The following is a 24,455-nucleotide window of genomic DNA, read 5'->3' as shown; positions in this document are numbered from 1 at the left end:
GGCTCTGCTACAGGTCAGTGGTGAGGGAGGGTGTCAGTGACTTTGGGGACTGACACAGGGCGGTGTTGGGGAAGTGGGAGATGTTGGTGACTGCTACAGGTCAGTGGTGTGGGAGGGTGTCAGTGACTTTGGGGACTGACACAGGGCTGTGTTGGGGAAGTGGGAGATGTTGGGGTCTGCTACAGGTCAGTGGTGAGGGAGGGTGTCAGTGACTTTGGGGACTGACACAGGGCTGTGTTGGGGAAGTGGGAGATGTTGGGGTCTGCTACAGGTCAGTGGTGAGGGAGGGTGTCAGTGACTTTGGGGACTGACACGGGGCTGTGTTGGGGAAGTGGGAGATGTTGGGGTCTGCTACAGTTCAGTGGTGAGGGAGGGTGTCAGTGACTTTGGGGAGTGACCCAGGGCGGTGTTGGGGAGAGTGGAAGATGTTGGCGTCTGCTACAGGTCAGTGGTGAGGGAGGGTGTCAGTGACTTTGGGGACTGACACGGGGCTGTGTTTTTGGAAGTGGGAGATGTTGGGGTCTGCTACAGGTCAGTGGTGAGGGAGGGTGTCACTGACTTTGGGGACTGACACAGGGCTGTGTTGGGGAAGTGGGAGATGTTGGGGTCTGCTACAGGTCAGTGGTGAGGGAGGGTGTCAGTGACTTCGGGGACTGACACAGGGCTGTGTTGGGGAAGTGGGAGATGTTGGGGTCTGCTACAGGTCAGTGGTGAGGGAGGGTGTCAGTGACTTTGGGGACTGACACAGGGCTGTGTTGGGGAAGTGGGAGATGTTGGGGTCTGCTACAGGTCAGTGGTGAGGGAGGGTGTCAGTGACTTCGGGGACTGACACAGGGCTGTGTTGGGGAAGTGGGTGATGTTGGGTTCTGCTACAGGTCAGTGGTGAGGGAGGGTGTCACTGACTTTGGGGACTGACACAGGGCTGTGTTGTGGAAGTGGGAGATGTTGGGGTCTGCTTCAGGTCAGTGGTGAGGGAGGGTGTCAGAGACTTTGGGGACTGATACAGGGCTGTGTTGGGGAAGTGGGAGATGTTGGGGTCTGCTACAGGTCAGTGGTGAGGGAGGGAGTCAGTGACTTTGGGGACTGACACGGGGCTGTGTTGGGAGAGTGGGAGATGTTGGGGTCTGCTACAGGTCAGTGGTGAGGGAGGGTGTCAGTGACTTTGGGGACTGACACAGGGCTGTGTTGGGGAAGTGGGAGATGTTGGGCTCTGCTACAGGTCAGTGGTGAAGGAGGGTGTCAGTGACTTTGGGGACTGACACAGGGCTGTGTTGGGGAAGTGGGAGATGTTGGGGTCTGCTACAGGTCAGTGGTGAGGGAGGGTGTCAGTGACTTTGGGGACTGACACAGGGCTGTGTTGGGGAAGTGGGAGGTGTTGGGGTCTGCTACAGGTCAGTGGTGAGGGATGGTGTCAGTGACTTTGGGGACTGACACAGGGCGGTGTTGGGGAAGTGGGAGATGTTGGGGTCTGCTACAGGTCAATGGTGAGGGAGGGTGTCAGTGACTTTGGGGACTGACACAGGGCTGTGTTGGGGAAGTGGGAGATGTTGGGGTCTGCTACATGTCAGTGGTGAGGGAGGGTGTCAGTGACTTCGGGGACTGACACAGGGCTGTGTTGGGGAAGTGGGAGATGTTGGGGTCTGCTACAGGTCAGTGGTGAGGGAGGGTGTCAGTGACTTTGGGGACTGACACAGGGCTGTGTTGGGGAAGTGGCAGATGTTGGGGTCTGCTACAGGTCAGTGGTGAGGGAGGGTGTCAGTGACTTTGGGGACTGACACAGGGCTGTGTTGGGGAAGTGGGAGATGTTGGGGTCTGCTACAGGTCAGTGGTGAGGGAGGGTGTCAGTGACTTTGGGGACTGACACAGGGCTGTGTTGGGGAAGTGGGAGATGTTGGGGTCTGCTACAGGTCAGTGGTGAGTGAGGGTGTCAGTGACTTTGGGGACTGACACAGGGCGGTGTTGGGGAAGTGGGATTTGTTGGGGTCTGCTACAGGTCAGTGGTGAGGGAGGGTGTCAGTGACTTTGGGGACTGACACAGGGCTGTGTTGGGGAAGTGGGAGATGTTGGGGTCTGCTACAGGTCAGTGGTGAGGGAGGGTGTCAGTGACTTTGGGGACTGACACAGGGCGGTGTTGGGGAAGTGGGAGATGTTGGTGACTGCTACAGGTCAGTGGTGTGGGAGGGTGTCAGTGACTTTGGGGACTGACACAGGGCTGTGTTGGGGAAGTGGGAGATGTTGGGGTCTGCTACAGGTCAGTGGTGAGGGAGGATGTCAGTGACTTTGGGGACTGACACAGGGCTGTGTTGGGGAAGTGGGAGATGTTGGGGTCTGCTACAGGTCAGTGGTGAGGGAGGGTGTCAGTGACTTTGGGGACTGACACGGGGCTGTGTTGGGGAAGTGGGAGATGTTGGGGTCTGCTACAGTTCAGTGGTGAGGGAGGGTCTCAGTGACTTTGGGGAGTGACCCAGGGCGGTGTTGGGGAGAGTGGGAGATGTTGGCGTCTGCTACAGGTCAGTGGTGAGGGAGGGTGTCAGTGACTTCGGGGACTGACACAGGGCTGTGTTGGGGAAGTGGGAGATGTTGGGGTCTGCTACAGGTCAGTGGTGAGGGAGGGTGTCACTGACTTTGGGGACTGACACAGGGCTGTGTTGTGGAAGTGGGAGATGTTGGGTTCTGCTACAGGTCAGTGGTGAGGGAGGGTGTCAGTGACATTGGGGACTGACACAGGGCTGTGTTGGGAGAGTGGGATTTGTTGGGGTCTTCTACAGGTCAGTGGTGAGGGAGGGTGTCAGTGACTTTGGGGACTGACACAGGGCTGTGTTGGGGAAGTGGGAGATGTTGGGGTCTGCTACAGGTCAGTGGTGAGGGAGGGTGTCAGTGACTTCGGGGACTGACACAGGGCTGTGTTGGGGAAGTGGGAGATGTTGGGGTCTGCTACAGGTCATTGGTGAGGGAGGGTGTCAGTGACTTTGGGGACTGACACAGGGCTGTGTTGGGGAAGTGGGAGATGTTGGGGTCTGCTACAGGTCAGTGGTGAGGGAGGGTGTCAGAGACTTTGGGGACTGACACAGGGCTGTGTTGGGGAAGTGGGAGATGTTGGGGTCTGCTACAGGTCAGTGGTGAGGGAGGGAGTCAGTGACTTTGGGGACTGACACGGGGCTGTGTTGGGAGAGTGGGAGATGTTGGGGTCTGCTACAGGTCAGTGGTGAGGGAGGGTGTCAGTGACTTTGGGGACTGACACAGGGCTGTGTTGGGGAAGTGGGAGATGTTGGGCTCTGCTACAGGTCAGTGGTGAGGGAGGGTGTCAGTGACTTTGGGGACTGACACAGGGCTGTGTTGGGGAAGTGGGAGATGTTGGGCTCTGCTACAGGTCAGTGGTGAGGGAGGGTGTCAGAGACTTTGGGGACTGACACAGGGCTGTGTTGGGGAAGTGGGAGATGTTGGGCTCTGCTACAGGTCAGTGGTGAGGGAGGGTGTCAGTGACTTTGGGGACTGACACAGGGCTGTGTTGGGGAAGTGGGAGATGTTGGTGTCTGCTACAGGTCAGTGGTGAGGGAGGGTGTCAGTGACTTTGGGGACTGACACAGGGCTGTGTTGGGGAAGTGGGAGGTGTTGGGGTCTGCTACAGGTCAGTGGTGAGGGAGGGTGTCAGTGACTTTGGGGACTGACACAGGGCGGTGTTGGGGAAGTGGGAGATGTTGGGGTCTGCTACAGGTCTATGGTGAGGGAGGGTGTCAGTGACTTTGGGGACTGACACAGGGCTGTGTTGGGGAAGTGGGTGATGTTGGGGTCTGCTACAGGTCAGTGGTGAGGGAGGGTGTCAGTGACTTCGGGGACTGACACAGGGCTGTGTTGGGGAAGTGGGAGATGCTGGGGTCTGCTACAGGTCAGTGGTGAGGGAGGGTGTCAGTGACTTTGGGGACTGACACAGGGCTGTGTTGGGGAAGTGGGAAATGTTGGGCACTGCTACAGGTCAGTGGTGAGGGAGGGTGTCAGTGACTTTGGGGACTGACACAGGGCTGTCTGCTGGAATTGTCATTTGAGGTGGTTTTCCCCTCCTTGACGGAAAAGTGGCCTCTCAGGTCGTGTATGGGACGAACGCTGGAGAGTTCGAATGCAAAGGATGTACATGGTACACTCATCTCTCCCGCTGCAGTCAGGTTCGCCATCGTTTCATCTGTGAGAAGCCTGCACCTCTGTGCCCGGATATTCCTGAAAACATCCGGGATCTCAGTCAACAGCCCGTGGGTCCGACTCCAATCACATGACAACACCCTCGTTCTCCCCATCTCTCTCTCCGACTCTCACTAACCCATCCTCTCTGCCCCTCGTCCCTAACCTTCCTCCTTCTATCGCTCTCACTCGCCATCTTGCTTTCTCTTTACCCTCGTCCCTCTGAACTCTCTCTCTTTCTCATCCTCCTCCCCTTCGCTGTTACATCCTCATTTTCCTTCCTCTTAGATAGATAGATGGATAGATAGATAGATACTTTATTCATCCCCATGGGGAATTTCAACATTTTTTCCAATGTCCCATACACTTGTTGTAGCAAAAGCTAATTACATACAATACTTAACTCAGTAATAATATGAAATGCATCTAAATCACTAACTCAAAAAGCATTAATAATAGCTTTAAAAAAAAGTTCTTAAGTCCTGGCAGTTGAATTGTAAAGCCTAATGGCATTGGTGAGTATTGACCTCTTCATCCTGTCTGAGGAGCATTGCATCGATAGTAACCTGTCGCTGAAACTGCTTCTCTGTCTCTGGATGGTGCTATGTAGAGGATGTTCAGAGTTATCCATAATTGACCGTAGCCTACTCAGCGCCCTTCGCTCAGCTACCGATGTTAAACTCTCCAGTACTTTGCCCACGACAGAGCCCGCCTTCCTTACCTCCCTTTCCCTTGCTCCTCTTGCTACCTTGCCTCCCTTTCCCCCAACTCTTCCCCCTTCCAATCATTCACTCTCTTCCCATTCTCTACTCCCTCTCGACCCCGCTCTCCCTTTTATCCAACCCCTCTCGCTCTCCCGCTCCCCTCTTCAGCTGCTTTCACCTCAATCACGTCCGCTGTTGCTCTCGATACCTCAGTCCCGGGGGAAATAAAGCGCACGCATTCGCCTGATCTGTGACCCCGCGTGCTTTCATCCGTCTCTGAAAAGTCACAGAACAGACCCTCAACATTCCCGAGCTCTCTCCGTATCCCAGACCCCCGAGTTCCTCGCAAATCTTCCCCCGGACTCCTCCCAGCTCAGGGGCATCTTTCCCCCAGCAGGGCGACCAGAACCGAACACCGGACTCCCAGCGCGGCCTCACCCACGTCTTGTACAACTGGGACGTGACCCCCCGACTCCTGTACTCAGTGTCCCGACTGACGGAGGCCGGCGTGTCGAACGTCCCGTCCCCCTGTGTCACATCTCTTCTGCCGGATTCACGGTCCGATTTACCATCGGTGATTTACACGACCTGAGATTTGTTCTTTTGCGCAACCGGTAAAGCAAAAAGGATGTAAAGTTAATGGACGGAGGGGGATATAAAGAGAAGGGAGGGGGAAAGGAGTGGAAGAAGGGGATTAGGGAAGGAGTGAAATACAGAGGGGTATGTATCACTCATGCTGAGCCTTGTTGTCCTGGGGAACTGTGTCCCATCGACACCCCCCCAACACACCCACTGCTCTGCTCATCGCCGGGGATTCAGACCCTCTGTGCGGGGGAAACCACGACCCCGGGGACAAACACCCGACACCCACCGAAGCAAGCGAGCCCCCTCCCTCCGAGTGAAATGAACAACTCCTCACAGTCTCTCTCTTCCCTAATATCTCTCCCCCTCCCTCTTTCTCCCTCCCTCCTTCTCTCTCCCTCCCTCCCGCTCCATCCCTCCTTCTCTCCCCGTCCCTCCGAGTGAAATGAACAATTCCTCAGTCTTTCTCTCTCTTCCCGAATCTCTCCCTCCCTCCCTCCTTCTCTCTCACTCCCCCCGTCCCTCCGAGTGAAATGAACAACTCCTCAGTCTCTCTCTCTTCCCTAATATCCCTCCCCCTCCCTTTCTCTCCCTCCCTCCTTCTCTCTCTCACTCCCCTACCTCCGAGAGAAATGAACAACTCAGTATCTCTTCTCTCTTCCCTAATATCTCTTCCCCTCCCTCTCTCCCTGCTTCTCTCCCCATCCCCCTCCCTCCGAGTGAAATGAACTCCTCAGTCTCTCTCTCTTCCCTAATATCTCTCCCCCTCCCTCCCTCCTTCTCTCTCTCTCCCCCCTCACTCCCCCATCCCTCCTTGAAGTGAACAACTGCTCAGTCTCTCTCTCTCCCTCCCTCCGAGTGAAATGAACAACTCCTCAGTCTCTCTCTCTCTTCCCTATCTCTCCCCCTCCCTCTATCCCTCCTTCTCTCTCTCCCTCTCTATATCTCTTGTCTTTATATCCCCCTTTCCTATTTTAAAGGATGTAAGGTTAATGTAAATTACAAATATATATATATAATAAATACGGCAGAAATGTCGGGGGTGCTCTGACGCATTCAAACACCTGATGGCGGAGGGGAAGAAGGTGTTGATGAATCGTCGAGTTTTCAGGCTCCTCTCCCTTCCCCGATGGCGGCAGTGAGCCGGGAGCCTGTCCCGGTGCTGAGGGAGTCACGGTGATGAGGATCTCCATCATCTAGTTCCAGAGGGAGGTTCGCTGGCCCAGGATCCGGAGCCTGTGGATCAGAACGGAGGGGAGGATGATGCTGAACGCCGAGCTGGTCTCAGTCATCAGCAGCCTGGCGTCGGTGTTATAATGCCCAGGGACCAGGGGAGAGCGAGTGAGATCGTATCCGCGGTAGACCTTTCGTCGAGTTTCCCCAAATCACAGCCCGCCCACGTCCTCTCTGGAGAAGGGGTCGGCTCTGGGTATGACCAGCCTCTCAACCAGATCCCCACACTTGATTCCCAATCGTTCCCAATTCCTCTCAATCACCAGCACCTGGTTTCCATTCGCCACCAGAGGATAAGACTCTGACAGCTCCGGTCAGCCCTTGCCGGATTGTTGGTCGACTCCCAGAGAGAGAGGAACCTTGCTCCAAGTCGTGACACAAAGCTGGGTGGCAGTGTGAAATGTATGGAAGATGTTATGAGAATGCAGGGTGACTTGGACAGGTTGGGTGAGTGGGCAAAAGTATGGCAGATGCAGTTTAATGTGGGTAAATGTGAGGTTATCCGCTTTGGTGGCAAGAACAGGAAGGCAGATTACTATGTAAATGGAGTCAAGTTAGGAAAAGGGGAAGTACAGCGAGATCTAGGTGTTCTTGTACATCAGTCAATGAAAGCAAGCATGCAGGTACAGCAGGCGGTGAAGAAAGCTAATGGCATGCTGGCCTTTATAACAAGAGCAATTCAGTATAGGAGTAAAGAGGTCCTTCTGCAGCTGTACAGGGCCCTGGTGAGACCCCACCTGGAGTATTGTGTGCAGTTTTGGTCTCCCGATTAAAGGAAGGACATTCTTGCTATTGAGGGAGTGCAGCGTAGGTTCACGAGGTTAATTCCCGGGATGGCGGGACTGTCATATGTTGAAAGATTGGAGCGACTGGGCTTGTATACACTGGGATTTAGAAGGATGAGAGGGGATCTGATTGAAACATATAAGATTATTAAGGGATTGGACACGCTGGAGGCAGGAAGCATGTTCCCGATGTTGGGGGGGTCCAGAACCAGAGGCCACAGTTTAAGAATAAGAGGTAGGCCATTTAGAACGGAGATGCGGAAAATCTTTTTCACCCAGAGAGTGGTGGATGTGTGGAATGCTCTGCCCCACAAGGCAGTGGAGGCCAAGTCTCTGGATGCATTCAAGAGAGAGTTAGATAGAGCTCTTATAGATACGGGGTCAAGGGATATGGGGAGAGGGCAGGAATGGGGTACTGATTGTGGATGATCAGCCATGATCACAGTGAATGGTGGTACTGGCTAGAAGGGCCGAATGGCCTACTCCTGCACCTACTGTCTATTGTCAAAGCAGTTAATCCCAGTAGGTGTGAGTGTCACTGGGCGATTGTTGTCGAGGCAGCTCTCCCTACTCTTCTGCGGCACTGGTGTAATTGTTGCCTTTTGAAGCAGGGGGGAAATTCAGACTGCAGCGGAGAGACACGTCCTCAGATACTCCAACCTCCACTGCTGTTCTCCTCACATCATTCGACACATCCCTCACCTGCACGCCTCTCCGTCTCCGTCGACCCCTTCAACATCTACCACAATCCCCTTCTCCGTCATCGCCTCCCTCCCCGTGACCTACCACAGCCATGCAGCCCCCTCGTCTCTGTCACACCCCCTCTCTCCCCAAATGCCTCCCTCTCTGTGTTGACAGGGATTTGTGGAGAGAATGGGGGAGAGTTGAATTCCGGACTTAGACTCCCCCCTTCAACCGCATGTCACTCTCTCAGTTCTGAGCCTATACTGAATGGTCAGAGAGGGAGATTCGCTGCTTCATAATACCTCACTGTGTAATCGGACCGTGTGGAGGGAGATTCACTCTGTGTCTGACCCCAGGTGTAAGTGTGATGGGACAGTGTGGAGGGAGCTGCACTCTGTGTCTGTCCCCGGGAGTGTGTGATGGGACGGTGTGGAGGGAGCTTCACTCTGTGTCTGTCCCCGGGAGTGTGTGATGGGACGGTGTGGAGGGAGCTTCACTCTGTTTCTGACCCCGGGAGTGTTTGATGGGGCGGTATGGAGGGAGATTCACTCTGTGTCTGACCCTGAGAGTGTGTGTGATCGGATCGTGTGGAGGGAGATTCACTCTGTGTCTGGCCCCGGGAGTGTGTGATGGGACAGTGCGGAGGGAGATTCATTCTGTGTCTGACCCCGGGAGTGTGTGATGGGACGGTGTGGATGGGGATTCACTCTGTGTCTGACCCCGGGAGTGTGTGATGGGACGGTGTGGAGGGAGATTCCCTCTCTGTCTGACCCCGGGAGTGTGTGATGGGATGGTGTGGAGGGAGATTCACTCTGTGTCTGGCCCCGGGAGTGTGTGATGGGACGGTGTGGAGGGAGATTCACTCTGTATCTGACCCCAGGAGTGTTTGATGGGGCGGTGTGGAGGGAGATTCATTCTGTGTCTGACCCCGGGAGTGTGTGATGGGACGGTGTGGAGGGAGATTCACTCTGTGTCTGACCCCGGGAGTGTGTGATGGGACGGTGTGGAGGGAGCTTCACTCTGTGTCTGGCCCCGGGAGTGTGTGATGGGACGGTGTGGAGGGAGCTTCACTCTGTGTCTGGCCCCGGGAGTGTGTGATGGGACGGTGTGGAGGGAGATTCACTCTGTGTCTGACCCCGTAAGTGTGTGATGGGGCGGTGTGGAGGGAGATTCATTCTGTGTCTGACACCGGGAGTGTGTAATGGGACGGTGTGGAGGGAGATTCACTCTGTGTCTGACCCCAGGAGTGTTTGATGGGGCGGTGTGGAGGGAGATTCATTCTGTGTCTGACACCGGGAGTGTGTAATGGGACGGTGTGGAGGGAGATTCACTCTGTGTCTGGCCCCGGGAGTGTGTGATGGGACGGTGTGGAGGGAGATTCGCTCTGTGTCTGACGCCGGGAGTGTGTGATGGGACGGTGCGGAGGGAGATTCACTCTGTGTCTGACCCCGGGAGTGTGTGATGGGACGGTGTGGAGGGAGCTTCACTCTGTGTCTGTCCCCGGGAGTGTGTGATGGGACGGTGTGGAGGGAGCTTCACTCTGTGTCTGTCCCCGGGAGTGTGTGATGGGACGGTGTGGAGGGAGCTTCACTCTGTGTCTGTCCCCGGGAGTGTGTGATGGGACGGTGTGGAGGGAGCTTCACTCTGTTTCTGACCCCGGGAATGTGTGATGGGACGGTGCGGAGGGAGATTCACTCTGTGTCTGACCCCGGGAGTGTGTGATGGGACGGTGTGGAGTGAGCTTCACTCTGTGTCTGGCCCCGGGAGTGTGTGATGGGATGGTGTGGAGGGAGCTTCACTCTGTGTCTGGCCCCGGGAGTGTGTGATGGGACGGTGTGGAGGGAGATTCACTCTGTGTCTGACCCCGTAAGTGTGTGATGGGGCGGTGTGGAGGGAGATTCATTCTGTGTCTGACACCGGAGTGTGTAATGGGACGGTGTGGAGGGAGATTCACTCTGTGTCTGGCCCCGGGAGTGTGTGATGGGACGGTGTGGAGGGAGATTCGCTCTGTGTCTGACGCCGGGAGTGTGTGATGGGACGGTGCGGAGGGAGATTCACTCTGTGTCTGACCCCGGGAGTGTGTGATGGGACGGTGTGGAGGGAACTTCACTCTGTGTCTGGCCCCGGGAGTGTGTGATGGGACGGTGTGGAGGGAGCTTCACTCTGTGTCTGGCCCCGGGAGTGTGTGATGGGACGGTGTGGAGGGAGATTCACTCTGTGTCTGACCCCGTAAGTGTGTGATGGGACGGAGTGGAGGGAGATTCACTCTGAGTCTGGCCCCGGGAGTGTGTGATGGGATGGTGTGGACGGGGATTCACTCTGTGTCTGACCCCGGGAGTGTGTGATGGAACGGTGTGGAGGGAGATTCACTCTCTGTCTGACCCCGGGAGTGTGTGATGGGATGGTGTGCAGGGAGATTCACTCTGTGTCTGGCCCCGGGAGTGTGTGATGGGACGGTGTGGAGGGAGATTCACTCTGTATCTGACCCCAGGAGTGTTTGATGGGGCGGTGTGGAGGGAGATTCATTCTGTGTCTGACACCGGGAGTGTGTAATGGGACGGTGTGGGGGGAGATTCACTCTGTGTTTCATGCCGGTATTCCATCCTCCATCCGTCTCGTACTCGGGACCTCAGTGACTCACGTCTGATATTCGAGCCGATATTAACTGTCTGCGGGGTACAGGAGGGGGACGGTTAGCCAGGAAGGGGTTTAACTTGTGACGAGATCCTGGGCACCCAGACTCTGCCAGTCCGACTTCCCTCAGCCTGGAGCTGAGACGCTACTGTGTCGGTGTGAGGAGCTCCGACCCACTGTTACAGTGCACAGGGTGCGGGGGGCAGCAGAAACCTCAAACAAACTCAAGTCCGACACCAAGGCAGGAAGTTACAGCGGTTTATTGATTTCATCATGATAAATGTAAATTAAACAGATTGTGAGCAGCTGACTTGCGGGAATAAATACACTGTTGTAGCGATGTACTATGTACAGAGTTAGAGACAACGACACGCAGTCGGTGAGTCTGTTCCAGACTAGTTTCTTCAAACTTCGCGGCGCTGGTATTTAATCCCTGGGTATTTGTGAGCCGATGCGCCTGCGCATTTAATCCCGAGCGCCCGCCCTCTCCGAGCGGAAATGACGTCAGAGGTGCTCACCGCGCTGGCTATTTGTGAGTCCATGCGCCTGCGCAGAAAGTGGGTCGCCACACTGTTCCCGACTCACTCACAATTAACTGACCGGTAACAACGGGTGACCGGTAGATTAATCAGTCCCGTGTATCACCGTCACTCTGCATCCAATCACACTTCAGGGCCGTGTCCGGGATCGCTGCGGATCCGAGGCCATTGCCGAGGGATTTGTCAATTTAACACCATTGTATCGGCCAGACAGCCGAATGCACCGTCCTCGGCAACGGGAGCAAAAGGATTCTCTCCCGGGACACCGGTGTCCCAGACTGAGCCCCGGCCCCCCTCCCGGGACACCGGTGTCCCAGACTGAGCCCCGGACCCCCCCCCCCCCGGGACACCGGTGTCCCAGACTGAGCCCCCTCCCCCCCCCGGGACACCGGTGTCCCAGACTGAGCCCCTCCCCCCCCGGGACACCGGTGTCCCAGACTGAGCCCCGCCCCCCCCGGGACACCGGTGTCCCAGACTGAGCCCCTCCCCCCCCGGGACACCGGTGTCCCAGACTGAGCCCCTCCCCCCCCGGGACACCGGTGTCCCAGACTGAGCCCCGCCCCCCCCCCGGGACACCGGTGTCCCAGACTGAGCCCCGGACCCCCCCGGGACACCGGTGTCCCAGACTGAGCCCCGCCCCCCCCGGGACACCGGTGTCCCAGACTGAGCCCCCCGCCCCCCCCCCCCCCGGGACACCGGAGTCCCAGACTGAGCCCCCCCCCCCCCCCCCCCGGGACACCGGTGTCCCAGACTGAGCCCCGGACCCCCCGGGACACCGGTTGTCCCAGACTGAGCCCCGCCCCCCCTGGACACCGGTGTCCCAGACTGAGCCCCCGCCCCCCCTGGACACCGGTGTCCCAGACTGAGCCCCGGCCCCCCGGGCTCCTCCTGTCCGGGTAATTCCCCGGGGTGTCACGCGGGAGAGTCTCGATCCCGCACATCCGGCGGAAGTGCGTCACCGCGGGAGCGCTTCCGATATCACCGAGCTCGAGACCGCAGCCAGTTCCGTTAAAACCGTTGGGAATCAGCCCCGGCGCGCGGCCGTTAAAGGTAAGGTACTTACCGTAGTCTCTGTATTTTACACTCCGGGTTCCTCAGAGCTGCAGAGACCAGTTTCACTCTTGAATCTTGCAGTTTATCACCACTCAGGTACAGCTCCGTCAGTGATCGATTTGTACTGAGAGCGGAGGCGAAATCCTCGGCCCCAGAATCTGTGAGACCGACACCCCACAGCCTGGAGATGAGAGAGAGTGAGGGTGAAGGACACAGAGAGACAGGAGACGGTACAAATCCCCAGTGTTTATCAGTAACACTATTACTGATCACATTAATGTTCAGTGTCAGACACCCAGTGACTGTAAACACAATCTCCCACAGTCTGGTACTTACCGCAGTTTCTGTATTTTACACTCCGGGTTCCTCAGAGCCGAAAACACCAGTTTCACTCCAAAATATCCCAGTTTATAACAATTCGAGTCCAGCTCCGTCAGGGATGGGTTTGTACTGAGAGCGGAGACGAGATCCTCGGCCCCAGAATCTGTGAGACTGACATCTAACAGCCTGGAGATGAGAGAGAGTGAGGGTGAAGGACACAGAGAGACAGGAGACAGTACAAATCCCCAGTGTTTATCAGTAACACTATTACTGATTACATTAATGTTCATTGTCAGACACACAGTGACTTTAAACACAATCTCCCACAGTCTGGTACTTACCACAGTTTCTGTATTTTACACTCTGAGATTCTCAGAGCCGACAACACCAGTTTCACTCCTGAATCTCCCAGTTTATTACAACTCAGGTCCAGCTCCGTCAGTGATGGTTTTGTACTGAGAGCGGAGGTGAAATCCTCGGCACCAGAATCTGTGAGACCGACATTGTTCAGCCTGGAGATGAGAGAGAGTGAGGGTGAAGGACACAGAGAGACAGGAGACGGTACAAATCCCCAGTGTTTATCAGTAACACAATTACTGATCACATTAATGTTCAGTGTCAGACACCCAGTGACTGTAAACCAATCTCCCACAGTCTGGTACTTACCCCAGTTTCTGTATTTTACACTCCGGGTTCCTCAGAGCCGCAGAGACCAGTTTCACTCCTGAATCTCCCAGTTCATTCTCCCCAAGTCTAAACACAAACAGACAAATTGATGAACAAAGTGATACAAACCGTGGGTCTGAGGGAAATTCTCTCAAGCGGATATTTCAGGAAACATTAAACCCTTCCGTAAATCACTGATCAGAGTTCCCATCACTGTCAATGTCCCTCACTGCCCAGCTCCAGGGTATTCACCCAATGTCAGTCATTTAGTCTGTTGCTGTGACCCTGTGAACTCCACATATTCTGTGTCGTTCTCCGTTGGCTAGAAAAGTGTTACTGACCACAGAGTGTCAGAAGGGGCAGGGATGAAGGTGATATAGCCCCACAGTGAGGAAGCTTTGTGAATTGGGAAATGTCGATGGGAGATGGAGGAAGAGACCCCACCTGAGGGAACGGATGGAAAGACACAAGAGGAAAGTGATGGGGAAACGAGATCCCACAGGAGGAAGTGGGATGGGGAAAGAGAGATCCCGCAGGACGAAATGGGATGGGGAAAAGCGATACCACAGTTATGGGGGTATGGGGAAGGAGAGATCCCACCGCGGGATGGGAAAGAGAGATCCATCAGGAGAAAGGGGGATGGGGATGAGAGATCCCACAGGAGGAAGAGGATGGGAAAGAGATATCCCACAGGAGGAAGAGGAAAGGGGAAGAGAGATCCCAGAGGAGGAAGTGGATGGGGACGAGAGATCCCGCAGTAGAAAGCTGAATCAGGAAAAGAGATCCCACAGGAGAAAGGAGATTGGGAAAAGAGATCTACAGAAGGAAGGGGATGGGCAAGAGATATCCCACAGGAGGGAGGGGATGAGGAAATGAGATCCGGCAGGAAGAAGTGGGATGGGGAAAAGAGATCCTACAGGTGTTTGGGGTATTGGGAAGGAGAGATCCCATAGGAGGAAGGAGATGGGGAAGAGAGATCCAACAGGGGGACAGGGATGGGGAAGAGAGATCCCACAGGAGGAAGGGGGAAGGGGAAGAGAGATCCCACAGGAGGAAGGGGGATGGGAAAGAGAGATCCCACAGTAGGAAATGGATGGGGAAAAAGAGATCCCACAGGAAGAAGGGGGATGGGGAAAACCGATCCCACAAGAGGAATGTGATGGGGAAACGAGTTCCCACAGGAGGAAGGGGGATGGGGAAAAGTGATCCCAAAGGAAGGAAGGGATGAGGAAAGGAGATACCGCAGGAGTTGGGGGGATGGGGAAGAGAGTTCCCACAGGTGGAAGGGGTTAGGAAAGAGAGATCCTATGGGAGGAAAGGGAATGGGAAGGAGAGATCCCACAGGAGGAAGGTGGATGGGGAAGAGAGATCCCACAGGAGGAAGGGGAATGGGGAAGAGGTCCCATAGGAGGAAGGAGGATGGGGAAGAGAAATCCAACAGGGGGACGGGGATGGGGAAGAGATCCCACAGGAGGAAGGAGGATGGGGAAGAGAAATACAACAGGGGGACAGGGATGGGGAAGAAAGATCCCACAGGAGGAAACGGAATCAGCAGGAGAGATCCCACAGGAGAAGGGGAAGGCAATGAGAGATCCCGCAGGAGCAAGTTTGGAAGAGAGATCCCACAGGTGGAAGGGGGATGGGGAAGAGAGATCCCATAGGAGGAAGGGAGATGGAGAAGAGAGATCCCTCAGGAGAAAGGGGGATGGGGAAGAAATTTCCAGCAGGAGAAAGTGGATGGGGAAGAGTGATCCCACAGTAGGAAACAGAATCAGGAAGAGAGTTCCAACAGGAGGTAGGGGGGTGGGGAAAAGAGATCCCACAGGAGGCAGGGGACTGGGATGGCATATCAAACAGCAGTAAGGGGAATGGGGAAGAAACATCCCACAGGAGGGAGGGGGATGGGCAAGAGGTCCCATAGGTGGAAGGCGATGGGGAAGAGAGATCACACAGTAGGGAAGAGAGATCCCACATGAGGAAGGGGGATGGGGAAGAGAGATCCCACAGGAGGAAGAAAATGGGAAGAGATCCCACAGGAAGAAGGAGATAGGGAAAGAGAGATCCCACAGGAGGAAGGGTGTTGGGGAAGAGAGATCCCTCAAGAGGAGGGGGATGTGGAAGAGAGATCCGACAGGAGGAAGGGGACTGGGAAGAGAGATCCGACAGGAGGATGGAGAATGGGTAAGAGAGATCTGACAGGCAGAAGGGGGATGGGGAAAAGTGATCCCAAACGAGGAAGGGGGACTGGGAAGACAGATCCCACCGAAGGAAGAGGATTGGAGGGAGATATCCCACAGGAGGAAGAGTGATGTGGAAGAAACATCCCACAGGAGGGAGGGGAATAGGAAAGAGATCCTATGGGAGGAAGGGGAATGGGAAGGAGAGATCCCACAGGAGGAAGGCGGTTGGGGAAGTGAGATCCCTCTGGAGGAAGGGGGATGGGGAAGAGAGATCCCACAGGAGAAAGGGAGATGTGGAAGAGAGATCCCACAGGAGGAAGGGGAATGTGGAAGAGAGATCCCACAGGAGGAAGGGGATGAAGAAGAGAGATCTCACAGGAGGAAGGGGAATGTGGAAGAAATATCCCACAGGAGGAAGGGGATGAAGAAGAGAGATCTCACAGGAGGAAGAGGAATGTGGAAGAGATATCCCACAGGAGGAAGGGCGTTGGGGAAGTGTGATCCCTCTGGAGGAAGGGGGAAGGGGAAGAGAGATCCCACAGGAGGAAGGGGATGAAGAAGAGAGATCCCACAGGAGGAAGGGGGTGGGGAATTTAAACATGCAGGTGAACTGGGAGAAACAGTTTGGTGCTGGACCCCAGGATAGGGAGTTTGTAGAGTGCCTACGGGATGCATTCTTGGAACAGCTTATACGAGAGCCGACCACGGACAAGGCTATTCTGGATTTAGTCTTTTGTAATGAACAGGATTTGATAAGCGACTTTGAAGTAAAGGAGCCATTAGGGGGTAGTGACCATAACATGATATGTTTTTATCTACAGTTTGAGAAGGATAAGGGCAGATCGGAGGTGTCAGTGTTGCAGTTGAACAGGGGGAAACTATGGAGCCATGAGGGAGGAGCTGGCCAAAGTTGACTGGAAGGATAGCCTAGCAGAAAGGACAGTGGAACAGCAATGGCAGGTATTCTTGTGAATAATGCACAAGGTGCAAAATCAGTTCATCCCCAGAGAAGGAAGGATTCAAAGGGAGGAAAGGGGCCACAGTGGTTGACAAAGGAAGTAAGAGATTGCATAGCATTAAAAAAAAGGAAGTATGACAGAGCTAAGGTGAGTGGGAGGACAGATGATTGGGAAGTTTTTAAGGAACAACAGAACTTAACTAAAAAGGCAATACGGGTACGAACGCAAGCTAAACAGGAATATAAAGGAATAGCAAGAGCTTTTTTAGGTATGTGAAGAGAAGGAATATAGTTAAGAACAATGTTGGGCCCTTGAAGAATGAATTGGGTGAAATTGTTATGGGAAACAGAGAAATGGCAGAAGAATTTAATGAGTACTTTGGATCTGTTTTCACTAAGGAAGACACAAGCAATCTCCCAGATGTATGGATGGGCCAAGGACATAGGGTAACAGAGGAAATGAAACAGATTGACATTCGGAAGGAAACGGTGATGAGTAGACTGATGGGACTGAAGGCTGACAAATCCCCAGGTCCAGATGGTCTGCATCCTAGGGTACTAAAGGAGTTGGCCCTGGAAATTGCGGATGCATTGGTAATCATTTTCCAAAGTTCCTTAGATTCAGGATCAGTTCCTGAGGGTTGGAGAATGGCTAATGTTATCCCATTTTTTAAGAAAGGAGGGAGGGAGAAAACAGAAGTATCGACCTGTCAGCATGACATCGGTGGTGGGGAAGATGCTAGAGTCCATTATTAAGGGTGAAATAGTGGCATATCTGGATAGCAGTGATAGGATTGGGCCGAGCCAGCATGGATTTACCAAGGGTAAATCATGCTTGACTAATCTGTTGGAGTTTTTCGAGGACGTAACCAGGAAGTTAGATGGGTGAGATCCAGTGGATGTAGTGTACCTCGATTTTCAGAAGGCATTTGATAAGGTACCACATAGGAGATTGTTGGGTAAAATCAAAGCTCAGGGCATCGGGGGGAAGACATTGACATGGATAGAAAACTGTTTGGCAGATAGAAAGCAAAGGGTAACGGTGAATGGGTGTTTCTTGGAATGGCAGGTGGTGACCAGTGGGGTGCCACAGGGCTCGGTATTGGGACCACAGCTGTTTACAATTTACATCAACGATTTAGATGAAGGCATTGAGAATAACATCAGCAAATTTACTGATGATACTAAGCTGGGTGGCAGTGTGACATGTGATGAGGATGTTAGGAGAATTCAGGGTGACTTGAATAGGCTGGGTGAGTGGGCAGATACTTGGCAGATGACATTTAATGTGAATAAGCGTAAGGTTATCCTCTTTGGGAGTAAGAACAGGAAGGCAGATTATTATCTGAACGGTGTAGAGTTAGGTAAGGGAGAAATACAAAGAGATCTAGGAGTCCTTGTTCATCAGTCACTGAAGGTGAATGAGCAAGTGCAGCAGGCAGTGAAGAAGGCTAATGGATTGTTGGCCTTTATTACAAGGGGAATTGAGTACAAGAGCAAGGAAATCCTCTTGCATTTGTACAGAGCCCTGGTGAGACCACACCTGGAGTATTGTGTACAATTTTGGTCTCCAGGGTTAAGGAAGGACATCCTGGCTGTAGAGGAAGTGCTGCGTAGATTCGCGAGGTTAATTCCTGGGATGTCTGGACTGTCTGCCGCAGAGAGGTTAGAGAGACTGGGCTTGTACACGCTGGAATTAAGGAGATTGAGAGGGGATCTGATTGAAACATATAAGGTTATTAAGGGATTGGATAAGATAGAGGCAGGAAATATGTTCCAGATGCTGGGAGAGTCCAGTATCAGAGGGCATGGTGTGAGAATAAGGGGTAGGTCATTTAGGACAGAGTTAAGAAAAAACTTCTTCTCCCAGAGAGTTGTGGGGGTCTGGAATGCACTGCCTCGGAAGGTAGTGGAGGCCAATTCTCTGGATGCTTTCAAGAAGGAGCTAGATAGGTATCTTATGGATAGGGGAAGCAAGGGATATGGGGACAAGGCAGGAACCGGGTATTGATAGTAGATGATCAGCCATGATCTCAAAATGGCGTTGCAGGCTCGAAGGTCCGAATGGTCTACTTCTGCACCTATTGTCTATTGTCCATTGTCCCACAGGAGGAAGGGGGCTGCGGAAGAGAGATCCCACAGGAGGATGGGGGATGTGGAAGAGAGATCCCACAGGAGGATGGGGGATGTGGAAGAGAGATCCAACAGGTGGTAGGGGGATGGGAAAGAGAGATACCACAGAGGAAGGGGATTCAGAAGAGAATTCCCTCAGAAGGAAGGGAGATGGGGAAGAGAGATCCCACAAGAGGATGGGGGATGGGGAAGAGAGATCCCACAGGAGGAAGGGGGATGTGGAAAAGAGATCCCACAGGAGGTAGGGGTATGGGGAAAGTGATCCGACAGGAGGAAAGGGATCGGGAAGATAGATCACACAGAAGGCAGGGGGATGGGGAAGAGAAATCCCACAGGAGGAAGGGGGTTGGGGAAAGTGATCCGACATGAGGAAGGGGATGGAGAAGAGAGATCCCATAGGAGGAAAGGGGTTGGGGAAAGTGTTCTGACAGGAGGAAGGGGGATGGGGAAAGTGTTCCGACAGGAGGAAGGGGGATGGGGAAAGTGTTCCGTCAGGAGGAAGGGGATGGAGAAGAGAGATACCACAGGAGGAAAGGGTTCGGGAAGTGAGATCCCATAGGAGGAAGGTGGATGGGGAAGAGAGATCCCACAGGAGGAAGGGGGATCTGGAAGAGAGATCACACAGGAGGAAGGAGTTGGGAAGAGAGATCCCACAGGAGGAAGTGGTTGGGAAGAGAGATCCCACAGGAGGAAGTGGTTGGGAAGGGAGATCCCACAGGAGAAAGGGGGATGGGAAGAGAGATCCCACAGGAGGAAGGGGTTGGGAAGAGAGATCCCACAGGAGAAAGGGGGATGGGAAAGAGAGATCCCACAGGAGGAAGAGGATGGGGAAGAGAGATCCCACAGGAGGAAGTGGATATAGTAGAGAAATCCCGAAGTAGGAAGCTGAATCAGGAAGGGAGATCGAAGGGGAGGAAGGAGATCGGGAAAATAATTCTACATGGGGAAGCGGATGGGGAAGAGAGATCCCACAGGAGGAAGGAGATCGCGAAAAGAGATCCCTCTAGAGGAAGGTGAATGGGGAAGAGAGATCCCACCGGAGGAAGCTGGATGTTGATAAGTGATCCCGCAGTAGGAAATGGGATGGGGAAAAGAGATACTACAGTTATGGGGGGATTGGGAAGAGAGATCCCACAGGAGGAAGGGGATGGGGAAGAGAGATCCCACAGAAGGAAGTGGGATAGGGAAGAGAAATCCCACAGAAGGAATTGGGATGGGGAACAGAGTTCCCACAGGTCGAAGGGCTATAGAAAAGAGAGATCCTACGGGAGAAAGGGGAATGGGAAGGAGAGATCCCACAGGAGGAAGGCGGATGGTGAAGGGAGAACCAACAGGAGGAAGAGGGATGGGGAAGAGAGATCCTATAGGAGGAAGGGGGATGGGTAAAGGAGATCCTACACGAGGAAGGGGATGGGGAAGAGAGATCCCATAGGAGGAAGGGGGATGGGGAAGTGAGATCCCACAGGAGGAAGGGGGATGGGGAAGAGAGATCCCACAGGAGCAAGTGGGATGGGGAACAGAGTTCCTACAGGTCGAAGGGGGATGGAAAACAGAGATCCTACGGGAGAAAGGGGAATGGGTTGGAGAGATCCCACAGGAGGAAGGCGGATGGGGAAGAGAGATCCTACAGGTGGAAGGGGGATGGGGAAGAGAGATCCTACAGGAGGAAGGGGATGGGGAAGAGAGATACCACAGGAGGAAGGGGGATGGGGAAGAGAGATCCTATAGGAGGAAGAGTGATGGGGATGAGAGATCCCATAAGAGGATGGGAATGGGGAAGAGAGATCCCACAGTAAGGGGGATGGGGAAAGTGATCCGACAGGAGGAAAGGGATCGGGAAGACAGATTACACAGAAGGCAGGGGAATGGGGAAGAGAGATCACACAGAAGGCAGGGGGATGGGGAAGAGAAATCCCACAGGAGGAAGGGGGATGGTGAAAGTGTTCCGACAGGAGGAAGGGAATGGAGCAGAGAGATACCACAGGAGGAAAGAGTTCGGGAAGTGAGATCCCATAGGAGGAAGGGGGATCTGGAAGAGAGATCACACAGGAGGAAGGAGTTGGGAAGAGAGATCCCACAGGAGGAAGTGGTTGGGAAGAGAGATCCCACAGGAGGAAGGGGTTGGGAAGAGAGATCCCACAGGAGAAAGGGAGATGGGGAAGAGAGATCCCACAGGAGGAAGGGGGATGGGGAAGAGAGATCCCACAGGAGAATGGGGGATGGGGAAGAGAGATCCCACAGGAGGAAAGGGGATGGGGAAGAGAGATCCCACAGGAGGAAGTGGATGGGGAAGAGAGATCCCACAGGAGGAAGGAGATCGCTAAAAGAGATCCCTCAGGAGGATGGTGAATGGGGAAGAGATATCCCACAGGAGGAAGCTGGATGTTGAGAAGTGATCCCGAAGTAGGAAATGGGATGGGGAAAAGAGATACTACAGTTATGGGGGGATTGGGAAGAGAGTTCCCACAGGTGGAAGGGGGATAGGAAAGAGAGATCCTGCAGGAGGAAAGGTGATGGGGAAGTGAGTTCCCACAGGAGGAAGGGGATGGGGAAGAGAGATCCCACTCGAGGAAGGGGGATAGGAAAGAGTGATCCTACGGGAGGAATGGGGATGTGAAGGAGAGATCTCACAGGAGGAAGGCGGATGGGGAAGACAGATCCCACAGGAGGAAGTGGGATGGGGAACAGAGTTCCCACAGGTCGAAGGGGTTGGAAAAGAGAGATCCTACGGGAGAAAGAGGAATGGGAAGGAGAGATCCCACAGGAGGAAGGCGGATGGGGAAGAGAGATCCTACAGGAGGAAGGGGATGGGGAAGAGAGATCCCACAGGAGGAAGGGGGATGGGGAAGAGAGATCCTATAGGAGGAAGGGGGATGGGGAAAAATGATCGCTTGGGAGGAAGGGGGATGGGTTAAGGAGATCCCACACGAGGAAGGGGGATGGGGAAGGGAGATTGCACAGTAGGAAGGGGATGGGGAAGTGAGATCCCACAGTAAGGGGGATGGGGAAAGTGATCCGACATGAGGAAAGGGATCGGGAAGATAGATCACACAGAAGGCAGGGGGATGGGGAAGAGAAATCCCACAGGAGGAAGGGGGTTGGGGAAAGTGATCCGACAGGAGGAAGGGGATGGAGAAGAGAGATACCACAGGAGGAAAGGGTTCGGGAAGTGAAATCCCATAGGAGGAAGGTGGATGGGGAAGAGAGATCCCACAGGAGGAAGGGGGATCTGGAAGAGAGATCACACAGGAGGAAGGAGTTGGGAAGAGAGATCCCACAGGTGGAAGTGGTTGGGAAGAGAGATCCCACAGGAGGAAGTGGTTGGGAAGGGAGATCCCACAGGAGAAAGTGGGATGGGAAGGGAGATCCCACAGGAGGAAGGGGTTGGGAAGAGAGATCCCACAGGAGAAAGGGGGATGGGAAAGAGAGATCCCACAGGAGGAAGGAGGATGGGGAAGAGAGATCCCACAGGAGGAAGAGGATGGGGAAGGGAGATCCCACAGGAGGAAGTGGATATAGTAGAGAAATCCCGCAGTAGGAAGCTGAATCAGGAAGGGAGATCGAAGGGGAGGAAGGAGATCGGGAAAAGAATTCTACATGGGGAAGCGAGATCCCACAGGAGGAAGGAGATCGCGAAAAGAGATCCCTCTAGAGGAAGGTGAATGGGGAAGAGAGATCCCACCGGAGGAAGATGGATGTTGATAAGTGATCCCGCAGTAGGAAATGGGATGGGGAAAAGAGATACTACAGTTATGGGGGGATTGGGAAGCGAGATCCCACAGGAGGAAGGGGATGGCGAAGAGAGATCCCACAGAAGGTTAGTGGGATAGGGAAGAGAAATCCCACAGAAGGAATTGGGATGGGGAACAGAGTTCCCACAGGTCGAAGGGGGATGGAAAAGAGAGATCCTACGGGAGAAAGTGGAATGGGAAGGAGAGATCCCACAGGAGGAAGGCGGATGGTGAAGGGAGATCCAACAGGAGGAAGAGGGGTGGGGAAGAGAGATCCTGTAGAAGGAAGGGGGATGGGTAAAGTGATCCGACAGGAGGAAAGGGATCGGAAAGAGAGATTACACAGAAGGCAGGGGGATGGGGAAGAGAGATCACACAGTAAGGGGGATGGGGAAAGTGATCCGACAAGAGGAAAGGGATCGGGAAGAGAGATCACACAGAAGGCAGGGGGATGGGGAAGAGAGATCACACAGAAGGCAGGGGAATGGGGAAGAGAAATCCCACAGGACGAAGGGGGATGGTGAAAGTGTTCCGACAGGAGGAAGGGGATGGAGAAGAGAGATACCACAGGAGGAAAGGGTTCGGGAAGTGAGATCCCATAGGAGGAAGGTGGATGGGGAAGAGAGATCCCACAGGAGGAAGGGGGATCTGGAAGAGAGATCACACAGGAGGAAGGAGTTGGGAAGAGAGATCCCACAGGAGGAAGTGGTTGGGAAGAGAGATCCCACAGGAGGAAGGGGTTGGGAAGAGAGATCCCACAGGAGAAAAGGAGATGGGGAAGAGAGATGCCACAGGAGGAAGGGGGATGGGGAAGAGAGATCCCACAAGAGAATGGGGGATGGGGAAGAGAGATCCCACAGGAGGAAAGAGGATGGGGAAGAGAGATCCCACAGGAGGAAGTGGATGGGGAAGAGAGATCCCACAGGAGGAAGGAGATCTCTAAAAGAGATCCCTCAGGAGGATGGTGAATGGGGAAGAGAGATCCCACAGGAGGAAGCTGGATGTTGAGAAGTGATCCTGCAGTAGGAAATGGGATGTGGAAAAGAGATACTACAGTTATGGGGGGATTGGGAAGAGAGTTCCCACAGGTGGAAGGGGGATAGGAAAGAGAGATCCTGTAGGAGGAAAGGTCACGGGGAAGAGAGATCCCACAGGAGGAAGGGGATGGGAAAGAGAGATCCCACTCGAGGAAGGGGGATAGGAAAGAGTGATCCTACGGGAGGAATGGGGATGGGAAGGAGAGATCCCACAGGAGGAAGGCGGATGGGGAAGAGAAATCCCACAGAAGGAATTGGGATGGGGAACAGAGTTCCCACAGGTCGAAGGGGGATAGAAAAGAGAGATCCCACAGGAGGAAGGCGGATGGTGAAGGGAGATCCAACAGGAGGAAGAGGGATGTGGAAGAGAGATATTATAGGAGGAAGGGGGATGGGGAGGAGAGATCCCACAGGAGGAAGTGGGATGGGGATCAGAGTTCCTACACGTCGAAGGGGGATGGAAAACAGAGATCCTACGGGAGAAAGGGGAATGGGAAGGAGAGATCCCACAGGAGGAAGGCGGATGGGGAAGAGAGATCCTACAGGTGGAAGGGGGATGGGGAAGAGAGATCCTACAGGAGGAAGGGGATGGGGAAGAGAGATACCACAGGAGGAAGGGGGATGGGGAAGAGAGATCCTACAGGAGGAAGGGGGATGGTGGAGAGAGATCCCACAAGCGGATGGGGGATGGGGAAGAGAGATCCTACAGGTGGAAGGGGGATGGGGAAGAGAGATCCCACAGGAGGAAGGGGATGGGGAAGAGAGATCCCACAGGAGGAAGGGGGATGGGGAAGAGAGTTCCTGTAGAAGGAAGGGGGATGGGTAAAGTGATCCGACAGGAGGAAAGGGATCGGAAAGAGAGATTACACAGAAGGCAGGGGGATGGGGAAGAGAGATCACACAGTAAGGGGGATGGGGAAAGTGATCCGACAGGAGGAAAGGGATCGGGAAGAGAGATCACACAGAAGGCAGGGGGATGGGGAAGAGAGATCACACAGAAGGCAGGGGAATGGGGAAGAGAAATCCCACAGGAGGAAGGGGG

The 24,455-nt window shown here is 54.3% G+C and overlaps 2 protein-coding genes across 3 annotated transcripts in view; one reads left to right on the top strand and one right to left on the bottom strand.

Moving 5' to 3' along the window:
• The window catches only part of LOC140720705 (C-type lectin domain family 12 member A-like), a 353,185-nt gene that overhangs the window by 126,704 nt on the left and 202,026 nt on the right, over positions 1-24,455 (top strand). The window lies entirely within an intron of this gene.
• The window catches only part of LOC140720768 (NACHT, LRR and PYD domains-containing protein 3-like), a 65,488-nt gene continuing 53,752 nt past the window's right edge, over positions 12,720-24,455 (bottom strand). Inside the window, exons 7-9 of the mRNA XM_073035603.1 lie at positions 13,375-13,461; positions 13,050-13,220; positions 12,720-12,894 (exon numbers count right to left, since the gene is read on the bottom strand). Of these exons, the coding sequence (XP_072891704.1) occupies positions 12,720-12,894; positions 13,050-13,220; positions 13,375-13,461 (433 nt within the window). The remainder of the gene's footprint in view (positions 12,895-13,049; positions 13,221-13,374; positions 13,462-24,455) is intronic.

The sequence above is a fragment of the Hemitrygon akajei genome, unplaced genomic scaffold (genome assembly GCF_048418815.1).
Source record: "Hemitrygon akajei unplaced genomic scaffold, sHemAka1.3 Scf000046, whole genome shotgun sequence".
NCBI classification, from domain to species: Eukaryota; Metazoa; Chordata; class Chondrichthyes; order Myliobatiformes; family Dasyatidae; genus Hemitrygon; species Hemitrygon akajei.
Note: the sequence above shows the minus strand (reverse complement) of the source record. Positions and strands in the feature narration are given on the sequence as shown.